This window comes from Danio rerio, chromosome 23 (assembly GCF_049306965.1).
Source record: "Danio rerio strain Tuebingen ecotype United States chromosome 23, GRCz12tu, whole genome shotgun sequence".
Lineage (NCBI taxonomy): Eukaryota > Metazoa > Chordata > Actinopteri > Cypriniformes > Danionidae > Danio > Danio rerio.
The window spans coordinates 32,546,934-32,560,003 of NC_133198.1; the positions used below are offsets into that span (position 1 = coordinate 32,546,934).

Below are 13,070 nucleotides of genomic sequence, written 5' to 3' on the forward strand. Positions count from 1 at the left end.
TGTTAACAGTCCCACAGTGGCAAAAAGACAAAGAGGACACACAAACAGTAAGCTATCATCATCACTCGTTCTGTCCTGTGTGTGTTCTGTGTATATGTTGGTTTTGATGGTTTGTATAATGTCAATGTCATTACAATAATGAGGTGGTTTATGAGGACATACCCTGTGTCTTCACAAATTGTTAAAAATCATACATAACAGTTTTTTTTACATTCAAAACTTGCCACCGGTTTCCTGTGAGAGTTGGGTTTGAAGGATGGGAAAGTTTTTGGAGTAAAAAATACATTATACTGATGGAGAGTCCTCATAAACCACCAAAACAAGTATGTGTGCTTAGTGTGTGTGAATGTGAATCACCAGTCTTGTCGGAGTTGCAGAGGATGGTCTCCTTCTCTCGTCCTCCAGGCCCGTGTCTCATCCACACAGAGATGGTGAAGGGTTCCTTCAGGGTGGTGCTCACCACCCCCTCAGGAACCTTGATGGCCTGAGTGCCGTTGAACTCAAACACCTGGTCACTGTCATGCCCATTGTCAGTGGGCAGACCTACAGTCCAATTGGCAGAGTTGCTGGGAGCAGGCAGAAGCTCCACAGTGCCAGAGCTGGCACCTGGATGGGCACACAAACAGATATTCATCAGAGCGGCCCAAATTACTGTTTACATTTTGCTTCAGTCTGTACCTATGGGATTACACATGTAATATGATTATGTAAATGAATTTTAAACAGTTTACACTTCAGTTGTTTGTTGCAATTTCTGTCTCATTCAAATGACGTTACATATTTCTACAGGACGTTTTCTCAAAATGGGTTTTTCTCCTGTTATAAAACATAATTCTACATAGTTTTAAAATACTGAAGGTTTCATGGGATTTGTTCATACTAAATTTCACTGATTACATGTAAAACTTTACACTGTCAGGAAACAACAGAAATCAGAAAGTGAAATTCAATACCTTATATAAGACCTTTTTTAAGACTCTTTCCATACATTGTAAGGCCTTTATCGCCACTTTAGGTTTCAAACGGTAACATTGGCGACATTATAACTTGTAGGCATTTAAGACTTTTAAATACTTTTTTAAGGGCCTCAAATGTCTCGAAATTGAGTTATCAACTTGTAATACTTTTTAAGACCCCATGGACACCCTGACTTTAAAAAAATCTGGTTTATTGTGGAACGACAAATCCGACAGATTTTTGTGCTAGAAATATATGCAAATAAGCAGATATTTTATGAAGTAATGCCTCATTTTCATAGTCTTACATAAAATTTAGGAATATGTTTGTCATTCTTTATGTATTCAATGAGCAGGGGAATTACGGTGATTAACTATTAGGCAATGTTTTACCCTTATCACCTGCAGCATCTTGCCTCAACATACATTTCAATAAAGTCATAATCACATTTAATGATCTTGATGTTAATCCATTATAATAATAGGGTTGGAACTCACCGCATAGCTTGTGCAGGGATTTTTCAGAGTAAGTGTCTCGATCGCAGCCCTTGCCGATGTGGTTGGTCTCCAACATGATGCTGGCCTGGATGGAGGTGATCGGCTCCTCACAGGTCTCCAGATGCATGCTGGGAAACAGCGCTAGGCTTCCTGTACCAGGCTCATACTCAATCCTTTTGTTAAATCCTGTAACATCAGGCACAAAATGTGTCATGCACAAAACAGACTATAAGAGAGTGTTCAGTAGCACTTTGTATTAAGCTTGTGAGCTTGAACAAACATTGAACAATCCGATCAATTTTCCATACACTTGCATTTTTACAATTAAAATAACAGGTTTTTTTTTCAATTATTTGTATACATTTTGAAAAGTACTTCAGATATCATTTTTATATAATGACTATCAGATTAGTTCAGCAAATAAAATCCATGTATTTTTGTCCAAATTCCACTTTAGATAGAGAATTACCCTTAAGTTAAAATTGTGTCCATCTTTTAAATTTGCACACTTTATTAAAATCACAAAGTTGTGCACTTCACCTTCTACAAAACTGACCATGCATGGCTTTCAGCTTTGAAAAAACAAGCAAATTGAGCTGTGTTGGGTTGATTATCTGAGAAACAGAAGAGCCAGAGGTCACTGATACCTTGCCAGCTCGGTTTGCAGGTGGGCTTGATGTTGATCTTAACCAGGACGTCCTCGGATGCTCGGTTTTTACCACAGTCATAGGCAGTCACTGTGAGTTTGTACATGCGCTCCTTGCCGTAGTTCAACTTCTCTGTGTTCTTGATGTTGCCTGTTTAGAAGCAGAAGTGACAAGCAATTAATTTACAAGCTAAAAAAAAAGCCAAATCATGCTTAAAGCCCTTCTGAAAGTTTTGGAGTGTTAGTAGCAATATATAAGTCTTAGGGTTATCTACTGTATAAGTTAGTGTGCACAATAACAACAACAAAACTTGAATGTAAGCATTAAAGATGCACCGATATGGAAATTTTGACAGATACAGATAACCAATAACTCTTGAAAATTTCTGTATGATTTCAAAAACAAAAACCAAACACATACAGGATTAAACAACTGGATTTATTTTAAAACTTTAACTAAAAAAAAGTTTGAACCGATCTATTCAACTATTCTTTTTTATGACCAGCTCTCTGTTATTTAAAAAGCATAAATAAAGCAACCAAATCACTATGTATTTACAAAAATCAAAATAATAAAACAGTGGCAGGCAGAAAGCTTGTGTAGTAGTTTAACAAGCAGAAATAATACAATTTAATACAATAATACAATCAAATCGATTTTAAGATATCTGCCTAATTTTGTTCTCACACCGATAACGATAACAAAAAAAGTGGAATTTATTGGCTGGTATCGATATGGTCGCAGATAAATTTCGCATTCCTAATTAAAGACATCAACATTCAAACCTTGCAGTTTCTAATATCCACCAAAATCATTAAATTATTCAACAAATGTATATGACATCACCAAAAAAACTTCAGCTTCTCATTGGCTTCTCTGACCAATCAAATATATCTGAATCTATTGCTTCGGCAGAAATTGGTCATTTTCACATGAAACCCAAACACTCTCATTTATTAAAAAATATTAAATGCTACAGACAGAGAAACACTCCACATTTATTAGTCGTAACAATATGGAGAAGAACCCAAACTGTGACTGGGAACAACACTCACCTATACAGCAAGCACTGAGAGGGGGAAATAATTTCACTGATTAACCACATATTTAAAGTAAGCATTCAGCCAACTAGGACATTCAAAATGATGCCTGTTCTACATGGTGAATAAGATTCTAATAGGAAAAAATGGCGGAGACAGTGTAAATGTGCTTTTAAGTTGGGGTGAATGAAGCAACACAGGCTTATTAAGAATACATGCTTCAGCCTACATTTTTTTAAAAACCGCAGAAACATACTTAAACATACAATTGATTGCGGTTTCTAGTGTAAAATGAACACTACGGGGCAGCATAATGCCAACAACTTTTTTTTCCTTTTCACACTAATAATACTTATGGGAACATATTGTCAATGAATGAAGAACAACAACAAAAAAACTAACACAAAACAACTAAATGTTGTCCATGATTTGTAATCGAATATGTGCACCTCGGCTATCCTTGTTTGGGTTTCAGTTGGAAAAGCATGATTCCAATGTAAAAGCCAAAGTTAAACTATGTGGTCACAGTGCACTTTTCTCTTACATTTGCTTTTGAAAAAACTATTGGTTGGGCTTAGATCAGTTGTTAGCTACGTAATAGGTTGGAAGATAGCAAAATGACTATAATATATGCAATCCCACTTTATTGTGAGTTCACCCTTTATTGCCGAGTTCACTACATCAAACGTTACTCACTCTCTCTAGTTTACTCTTTACGCTTGTTGACGTTTTTCACCTCACGCAAATTTCCTGCTTAATTTAAACTTGCACAGAAGGCACGATTTGGCTATATTTTGCACAATTGCATTAAATGCGCTGTGCATTCAAATTCTTAATTCTAAATACATGACGACACCTCCTCAACACCCCTCACCCCACCCACTCCATGACAAAATGAACAATATGAAAGCTGATCAGTGCTACGAATAAAGTTGCAAACCCCCACACTAGGTGATCTGTACATTAAGCCCCACCTTCATGTAGACATGTACAAAAAGGGCATCGGGATCATACCCTAAGTCAGGGGTGTCTAAACTCGGTCCTGGAGGGCCGGTGTCCTGGAGAGTTTAGCTCCAACCCTAATCAAACACACCTGAAAAAACAAATCAAGCTCTTACAAGATATACTAAAAACTTCCTGGCAGGTGTGTTGAAGCAAGTTGGAGCTAAACTTAGCAGGACACCGGCCCTCCAGGACCGAGTTTAGACACCCCTGCCCTATGTAATGCATTTCAAATTTGAAAATATGCAGACAGCGCCCTCTAGTGAATCAGTTATCTGAAACATGTAACATTATGTACCTTGAGAAACGTATTTAATTTGTAGCATGAAATGTAAGTTGAGGCACATATTTACTATTAGTCTGGGTTGAAATAAAGTCTGACAAACTAACAATGCAAGGGCTTCTCTGGTCCAGAGACATGGCAATACAGAACGGATTATATGCGCAAGTCAGCGCAGACTGCATAACATATCAGACCCAATTAGGGGTGTCACGATTTCGATTTTTAATCGAAATCGATCGAAATTTATGCTCAATTTCGATTATCGAATCCAAAAATAGAATCGTCGATGCTGCCACGCCCCCATGTCACGTCAGCTTGGCTTGCCAAGCGGGAAAATAACAGGCTTGTTGAAGTGCTTGTTAAACTGCAGAAGCAGGAGACCCGTCGACAGAACCTCTCCTCTTTCAATGAAGTCGCCGGTGTGTAAGAATTTTGGATTTTCAGTGAGTTATGTTGACAACGTTCGTGTTGTCGACAAAAAAAAAACACAGTTTTGCAAGCTCTGCTATGTACGTATTACATACGGTTCATCCGATAGACAACACCGGCATAGCGATCCTCCGCCCGCCCCTGTTGCAAATCCGCTCGTGAAAAGTACACACTCAGGCCCTGTTTACACTGTCTTTGTTTTTAAAAGGCATTTTAGAACGACAACGATTTGACATCCACAGTGGCGTGTAGCATTGAAATCCACAGTGGCGTGTAGCATTTCTGAGCAGCCCTCCTTCCTCTCTAACTTACCTCTGAAAATGCACATTACGTGACCACACAGACACAGACGCACTCACAGCCATGCGCTCGAGAGAGCAGGTCCAGGCAGTCAGAGGACTGCTTCAATATTTCACTCACTTGTACTTTGTCATTTTAGCGAACACCTCAGATACTGTTGGCTGGTTCCTGTTGGTTGTGCGTCTTTTTTACTGACGCCATTATAAGGACACAGATCACTGCCTATTCACGAGTCCCGCAGAAAAAGTGATTGACAGGTGGTAATTATGTGTGTATCTTGCCTTTATTCATTTACTGTATGATTTGTTTATGGGTAAAACAAAGACCAAGCAGGTCAGGTAGTTTAAACGGTAGGCTACAAATAATTAATTGGTCATTAATTAATTATTCATAATCGAAAATCGAATCGAATCATGCCTTTAGAATCGAAAATGTAATCGAATCGAGGATTTGGAGGATCGTGACACCCTTAGACCCAATAGAACTCAACACTGTACCCTGTATTATAAAGCAAGGAAACAATTATACAAACTCACCATTGCTATAACACTCAGATCTGCAATATAAACAAAGCGCTATTGGCTATTTTAAAACATGGGAGGAGCTACTTAATATAACCCACCCTGTAATCACGTTTCAGCTGAAATTACATCACACATAGCTTTCCAAAGCACTTCAGGGAGTCTTTAAATTCCGGCCACATCTCAAGGTGACAGATGGCTAACGTCAACATTAGAGTGCTACGGCTTGTTTGAACAAATCAATTTTTTATATGCGCATGAATAACAATGACCTAGAAGTCAATATTGCTGTTAGAGCTGAGTTTTGGCAGTCACTTACCATCCTTATCAATGGTGAAGGGCACATCGGGGGTGACAATCTCGTAGCTGCAGATCTGACTGAACTGGAAAGAGCAGTCTGCGTCCACGGCCTCCACCTTCATGATGCTGTCGTACTTCTTGCCCTCGATTACTGTGGCTTTGTAGGACTTCTCTTTGAACACTGGAGAGTACTCGTTCACGTCATTCACTTGGATGTGGACGGTGGCCCTGAGGGACATCAAAGACTTGATTAATAAACTAGAAGTGGACGCGAGGAAATAAGCACACGGCAGTGACGCAGATCCTGTCTGTTAGCAGATGGATGATTCATTTACACATGATCTAAAGGCTAGCAAGTGTCAAAACTAAATAAATAAATAAATCATTCATTCATTCACTTTCCTTTGGCTTAGTCCCTTTATTTGTGAGTAGTCGCCACAGCAGAATGAACCGCCAATTTATCCAGCATATGCTTTACACAGCTAATGCCCTTCTAGCTGCAACCCAGTACTGGGAAACATGCATATACAGTGGTTAGTCTAACCTGATGAAGACAATGTAGGTCGAAATGTTGTCACATTAAAAAAGCTAAAGTGAGAGCTAAAGTGGCAGTGTGCTAATTTTCTTTTTATCTTTGCCACTGTAATTGTTTTTGATCGAGCACTTGCCTTTGAGAATCCTTGATGTGCGCACAATTCTGTTTCTTGGTTGCTTAAAAACATGCATATACACTCATTTACATTACACAGCGACCTTCTTGCTGTGAGGTGACAGTGCTAACCACTGAGCCACCAAGTCGCACAATAAATAAATAATACAAATTTAAAGCATGGGAGAAATGAAGCTGCATGTGCTAAATCTAAACAAATAAACTATTTCTGGATTTTAATTCTGAAATATGATTAGTATAATAAACATAATTATAAAAGGTGGAAAGAAAAAACAGCAGTGAGTAAGCAAACTTAGAAAAGTAAGCTTTCCTTTTTTTTTTTTTTTTACTTTTCAGTGCTGATTTTTATAAATATCTTGTAGGCATGTGATGTAAAGCTTGACCTACAGTAGACACAGACATTGTGTTTAAACTTACTGTAATATTCTATAATACTCTTTAATTATAAGTACTTTATTTTATCAAATGTCACAAAGGGGGGCCAGTTTTTTAAAAGAGGCAGGCAGGTTAGGATTATTAGGCAAGTTATTGTATAAGGATGGCTTGTTCTGTAGACCATCGGAGTAAAAAAATTCAAAAAAATTTACCTTAGTTTTTTTTTTTTACTGCTTTTATTGTAGCCAAAATAAAACAAACAAGACTTTCTCCAGAAGAAAAAATATTATCAAAAATCCCTTGCTCTGTTAAACATTATTTGGGAAATATTAAAAAAAGAAAAACAATTTCAAAGGGGGCTTATAATTCTGACTTCAACTGTATATCGAAAAAATAAATGTCTCCTGACTAAATCAGCATATTGGAATTAGTGCAGAAATTCTATAAATAATACAGGAGTAAAGTTAATTTCCATATTCTAAAGACATGGTGCAGAAAAATGAAATTTAATGCAGTGCTTCTTGCTTGGTCTGATTCCCACTTTACATCATATCTCGATCAGGTAGTAAAGATCACTGTTTTTTTTTAAGAAATCACATCTTAAACGCTGCGATTTTGTATAGGATGACAATTTACCGGAAACCCTGGGGCTGGCAGAATGAAATTAAAAGTCCATGTGCATGCATTTCTGTTCTATTTTAAAATATATACAATTTTAATACAATTATTGTAAATAACTATTAACTGAAAATTTAAACAATTTATAATTTAAATTTTAAATATTAACAATATTTAAAATATGTACTGTATTTTTGATCAAATAAATATACCTTTGTTGAACTCCAAACATTTATGGTTAGAATATATTTTGGTGGTGGGTGAGTAGATCGCCCCATTGTGTAAAGCGATTTGAGTGTCAAGAAAATTGCTATATAAATGTAAGGAAATATTATTAACATTATTATTATTATTATTATTTTATCTTCCTTCAAATATAATACCTAGAAGGGGCATTTATATAGGTAATTCACCACAAAAGGAAGCTTGCTTTTTATATTCACACATTAAATACCTTGTCTCTTAGGGGTTTGAATTTGGCTTTTGACTTGACATCTTTTCTATAATTATACATGTGTTTATGCATTCGTGTTTTTTGTTTTTAAAAGATATCTAATAGATGTCTAATAGACGTCTAAACATAGTCATCTTGGCTAAAACAAGACTAAATTTGGGCTGTCAGTGAAAATCTAATAGACGTCTAAGAATAGACCAAAAACTAGACTAATCATCAATTAAACAGAAATGAATGACTACACATATAAAGTCTGTCTAATCTGACTTAATATTTGACGACTAGTCTAGTTTTGAGCTATTCTTAGATGTCTGTTAGATTTTCACTGAAAGCCAATGTTTAACCTTGTTTTGGTCAAGCTGTCTATGTTTAGATGTCTATTAGGCGTCTATTAAACACAAAATTGTATGTATATATATATATATATATATATATATATATATATATATATATATATATTAAGGGTGGAGCCGAACCCGAATACGGTATTCGGAAAGGCACGAATAGCGTGTTTTTACGAATACTTATTTCGAACAAATACTTGAAAAATTATTTGTATTCGGGAGCAAGAAAAGCATTATATCAAAAAGCAGCGTTTCCTCCAGAGACCACAGTGCGTGAGTGAGTGAGTGAGAGAGAGAGAGAGAGAGAGAGAGAGAGAGAGAGAGACGGAGGGCGGGGCGGAGGTAAAAGGTCTCTGGCACACGCTTCTCCACAGCAGCAGACAGAGAAGGCTCGGGTTCCAGATGCAGTTTATAAACTTGTAGCGGAGTTTGTTCGGGATTTTTCATTACGCTGCATTTTTGAAGTTTGCAATCGGGTGCTCTGTTTACGCAACGTTAGCTCTGTTAGCGCGGTAATTTAGACAATAGGCTGTTGACAGAGTAACGTTAACGTTCTTTTATAAAGGTTAAAACGATGCTTTTGCAGTTGTGTCGAATAGTATGCACTTATGGGAGTTATATGGTGCGTCTAAATAACTGTCTTTTGCAGACAGCAAGATATATGCTATAGGCTAGTTAACCTTAGCATAGCTTCCCGTCACTTTTTATTAACTTGAAACTCCTCAAATACATTTGGGCACCATGAAAAAGAGTGAGACTGCTGCTGAGCCATTTCTTAGTCCTCCACCAGTAAAAAAAAAAAAAAAAAAAAAAACTTCATGTTCTTTGTGGAAGCATTTTACAGTCAGTGGTGCTGCATATAAAACAAAGTGATACTGTATAATGTGTGCAAAAGTGAAATCAGCAGAGGCAGAGATATTAAACATCTGTCAACATCTTCTATGCATAATCATTAATTTTCTTTTCGGCTTAGTCCCTTTATCAATCTGGGGTTGCCACGGTGGAATGAACCACCAATTTATCCAGCATATGTTTTACGCAGTGGCTGCCCTTCCAGCTGCTACCCAGCACTAGGAAACATCCATACACTCTCTTTCGCACACATACAATAGGGACAATTTAGCTCACCCAATTCACCTGTATTGCATGTGTTTGGACTGTCGGGGAAACCGGAGCACCCGGAGGAAACCCACGCCAACATGGGGAGAACCCAGTCGAGGCTCGAACCAGCAACCTTCTTGCTGTGAGGCAACAGTGCTACTCACTGTGCCACCGCGCAACCTTCTATGTAATGTATTATCACATGCACTAAAAGCATCCTCTCCTGATACTGTCTGTGAACCCCCCACAAGCATCAATCCCCTCAATCAGCACAGCTATGTTCTGCTAAATCCTCCACAAGCACCAAACCATCAACACAGCCACATTATGCCAGATGACAATATCAGGGCTGTATCTTTTAGTATTATATAGAATACTTTTGTTCTGCCAGATCTCCCAGGCAGGGTTTTATTTAGATTTATTTTGTTAATATTATAGTTTTTGGAATTCTGTGCATTGGAAAGAAGTTCTTTCAGAAGAAGAACAGTTTTTTGAAGTATTATTTGTTTTTATTCTGTCTATTCAGTGTCCTTCAACAAGAACGGTGGTGGTGGGGTTCATAATATTCACAATGGTATTTTATTAGTTGTTGGTTTAACCATGGAAAGATAATGGCTTCTATGTTATTTTCTTTTCAATGACATTTCTTGTCACATGTTCAAAAACAACAACCAATATTGCATGTCTATAATTTATATAATGGGTATAATTAAACAATACTTTCACTATAACGTAAATTAGAAGTGTAATAGAAAAAAATATATATTTTTGCGCCATTTTGAATTTTACTCGAATACAAATACAAATACAAATACTTTTCCCCCTCAACAAATACAAATACAAATACCGGCTGCTCCGCACATCCCTAAATATATATATATATATATATATATATATATATATATATATATATATACATATATATATATATATATATATATATATATATATTTTTTTTTTTTTTTTTTTTTTTTTTTTTTTTTTTTTAGGATAATTGGGGTGATTATTGTACGTATGTGTGATGTGTAGAGTTTGACTACATCTTGAGCTCTCATGTATTTCTTGGGTGACCTGATGAAGACCATGTAGGTTGAAACGTTGTCCAATTAAATTTGTCTTTTGAGAGCTAAAGTGAGAGTGTGCCTATTATTTTTAAAATTTTTCTATTGTGTTTGTTTTAATGAAGTACCTGCCTTTAAGATTTTGCTAGATGTGCGCACACTGATGTGTTTCGTAGATTATATGTTCACACATTTTGATACTACTTAATTTATCATCCCCTCCATCTTTACTCTTCATTTAATCAACTTGCGTATCCAAACAATATACGCACTTGTGAGATTTCTTCATGTTTCCGCCGTCAGGTCCCTCTCCACAGTCGTAGGCCTGGATGGTGAAGGTATGCTCTTTCTGCAGCTCACAATCTAGTTTATCCTTGGCCCGGATCACGCCTTCCCCAGTGGACTTATCCAACACCACCGCCTCGAAAGGCACATTCTGCCCGTGAATCCTGAAGCCGCAGATCTCTCCTGCAAACGGACACATGCATGTTTAGTCAAGCCCACCTGCGAACCAAAGCAACCAGATGCTGCAAAATGAAACCCACAATGAAACCAATAACACGCCACACTCAAATAAGAACAGCCAAAGTTGGTTTGGCAGCCAAAAAGGATTGAAAAACACTGAGGGGAGGTGGAGGTGGAGGTGTCTGTGGAGGAAGCCAGAAGCACTGTGGGATGGGGTGAGTTTTTTTTTTAGGAAGTGGAAGGGAGAGTTAAGGGAGGGGTATACTAAGTGTCTGGCCCAAGCCATTTGATCACATTGCATCCATTCATGCAGTAAGAAACCCAGAATGCGGACAGGCATTTCACAGGAATACTTAATATACAAACACAGAAAGGAAATGATATGAACCAATGAACAGTTATAATTAAAGTAGTATTTAAAGGGTTAGTTCATCCCAAAATTAAAATGTGCATTTGCTCACCTTCACATCAGTTCAAACCCATAAGAAAACACAAATAAAAATATTTTTAATGAAATATGACAGATTTCGCTTTATATAAACCATTTTAAGGTCAATATTATTAGCCTCTTTGAGCTACATAATTTTTTTTTAATTGTCTACAGAATAATTATACAAGTTATACATTAACTTGCCTAATTACCCTAACCTGCCTAGTTATCCTAATTAACCTAGTGCTGACATAAATTATGCCATTGAATAAGCATATAAAACAAAGAAAAACAGGAATTGAGTGGCCAATATCATCTGCTGTGTATTCAAGCCTATCAGAATGCAGTTAGAAGCCCTTATAATTCATGGTATGAAATCAAAAAGTTATGTTTTTAGATCTAGATTTATATCATATAGTTAAGTAATATTACATAGGCAAGAGTGCCATATTCAATTATTATATTTGTTGCTGTAAAAATGCATCTGAAGTGGTTCAACCAGCTCAAAAAAATTCAAGAAGTGCATCTTAAAGGGTTAAAAATATGCTAATATTTTAATTTGAAGAAATTATGTTTTTTAGATATAGATTCATATGATATAGTTACATAATACTACGCAAGCAAAAGTGCTGTTTTCTATCATTTTAACCAGCAGAAATGAACCATCTTTTAACCTTCATTAAATTTAACTGATATATACTTTTACTTTTTATTTTACACTCTCTGAACGTTTCGAAACATCAGAAATCAAAGGAACAGAAATCAGATTTCTTTCAAAACATCTTCATTTGTATTATGATGATTAACAAAAACCTTATGGGTTTGGAATGAAATGATAGCAAGTAAATGACGGCACATCATCCATTCAGGTGTGAACTAACCCTTCATAGATCTTTAATGCTGAATTTTGGTTAAAAGTAACACAGTTAAACAGGACAGCAAGGTTAAAATGTTAAGTTACTCATGGGGCGATGAGGAGGATTTATGACAGAGATCCAGCATCCTATCAGAAATTCTCAAATTAAAGCAAATATACAAAAACAAAAACAAGCAAATAACCCTCGTTTGGAGATTGTTATTCCTATTAAAGCTAGATTTTGGTGTGAAGGAAGTCTTCCTGTGCAATGTTGTCACTCAAACCTTCAAAAAAATAAAAATAAAAAAACTGAAAGGATGAAACAATAAAAGAAAACAAAGAGGAGCAGAGGCAGTGAAACTTAAAGGCTGGATGAGAGCCGGGGTTAGAAATATCCATTAGCTTGACATCCACATCTACCAGCAGTATAGTTGCCATGCTGTGTTTTTCAGATTAGTGTAGAAAAGAGGCTCAAACTAGAGATCAAACCACACCACAGACCAGACAGCAGAGAGTTTGCATCATTTAACAATCTCAGCGTTTTCATTTTGGAGCAAGAACTCAACTTGAAATGGGTTGCGCTAAAAACAACCGCTCGAAAGATATCTAAAAAAAACACACTTTTAAGACATCGGGATTTGCGTTGCCCCCCTGAAAATCTGGTGCATCATTTATTTATTCTGATAAATAATATATAAATTATAATATTAATATTACTGA

At 36.5% G+C, this 13,070-nt stretch overlaps 1 protein-coding gene across 9 annotated transcripts in view; it reads right to left on the reverse strand.

Annotated features, from left to right (window-relative positions):
* The window catches only part of clstn1 (calsyntenin 1), an 87,492-nt gene that overhangs the window by 26,163 nt on the left and 48,259 nt on the right, over positions 1 to 13,070 (reverse strand). For 8 of the 9 annotated variants that reach the window (XR_012398417.1, XR_012398416.1, XR_012398419.1 and 5 more), the window contains 5 exons: positions 10,872 to 11,067; positions 5,996 to 6,204; positions 2,102 to 2,251; positions 1,455 to 1,640; positions 358 to 606 (listed from right to left, as the gene is read on the reverse strand). Coding sequence is in view for 5 of the 9 variants with exons in the window: in XM_009296877.4 (XP_009295152.1) it covers positions 358 to 606; positions 1,455 to 1,640; positions 2,102 to 2,251; positions 5,996 to 6,204; positions 10,872 to 11,067 (990 nt within the window). In the remaining 4 variants the exon portion in view is untranslated. Of the gene's footprint in view, positions 1 to 357; positions 607 to 1,454; positions 1,641 to 2,101; positions 2,252 to 5,995; positions 6,205 to 10,871; positions 13,031 to 13,070 lie in introns of all 9 variants that reach the window. The other variant, XM_073938729.1, reaches the window with a different exon arrangement.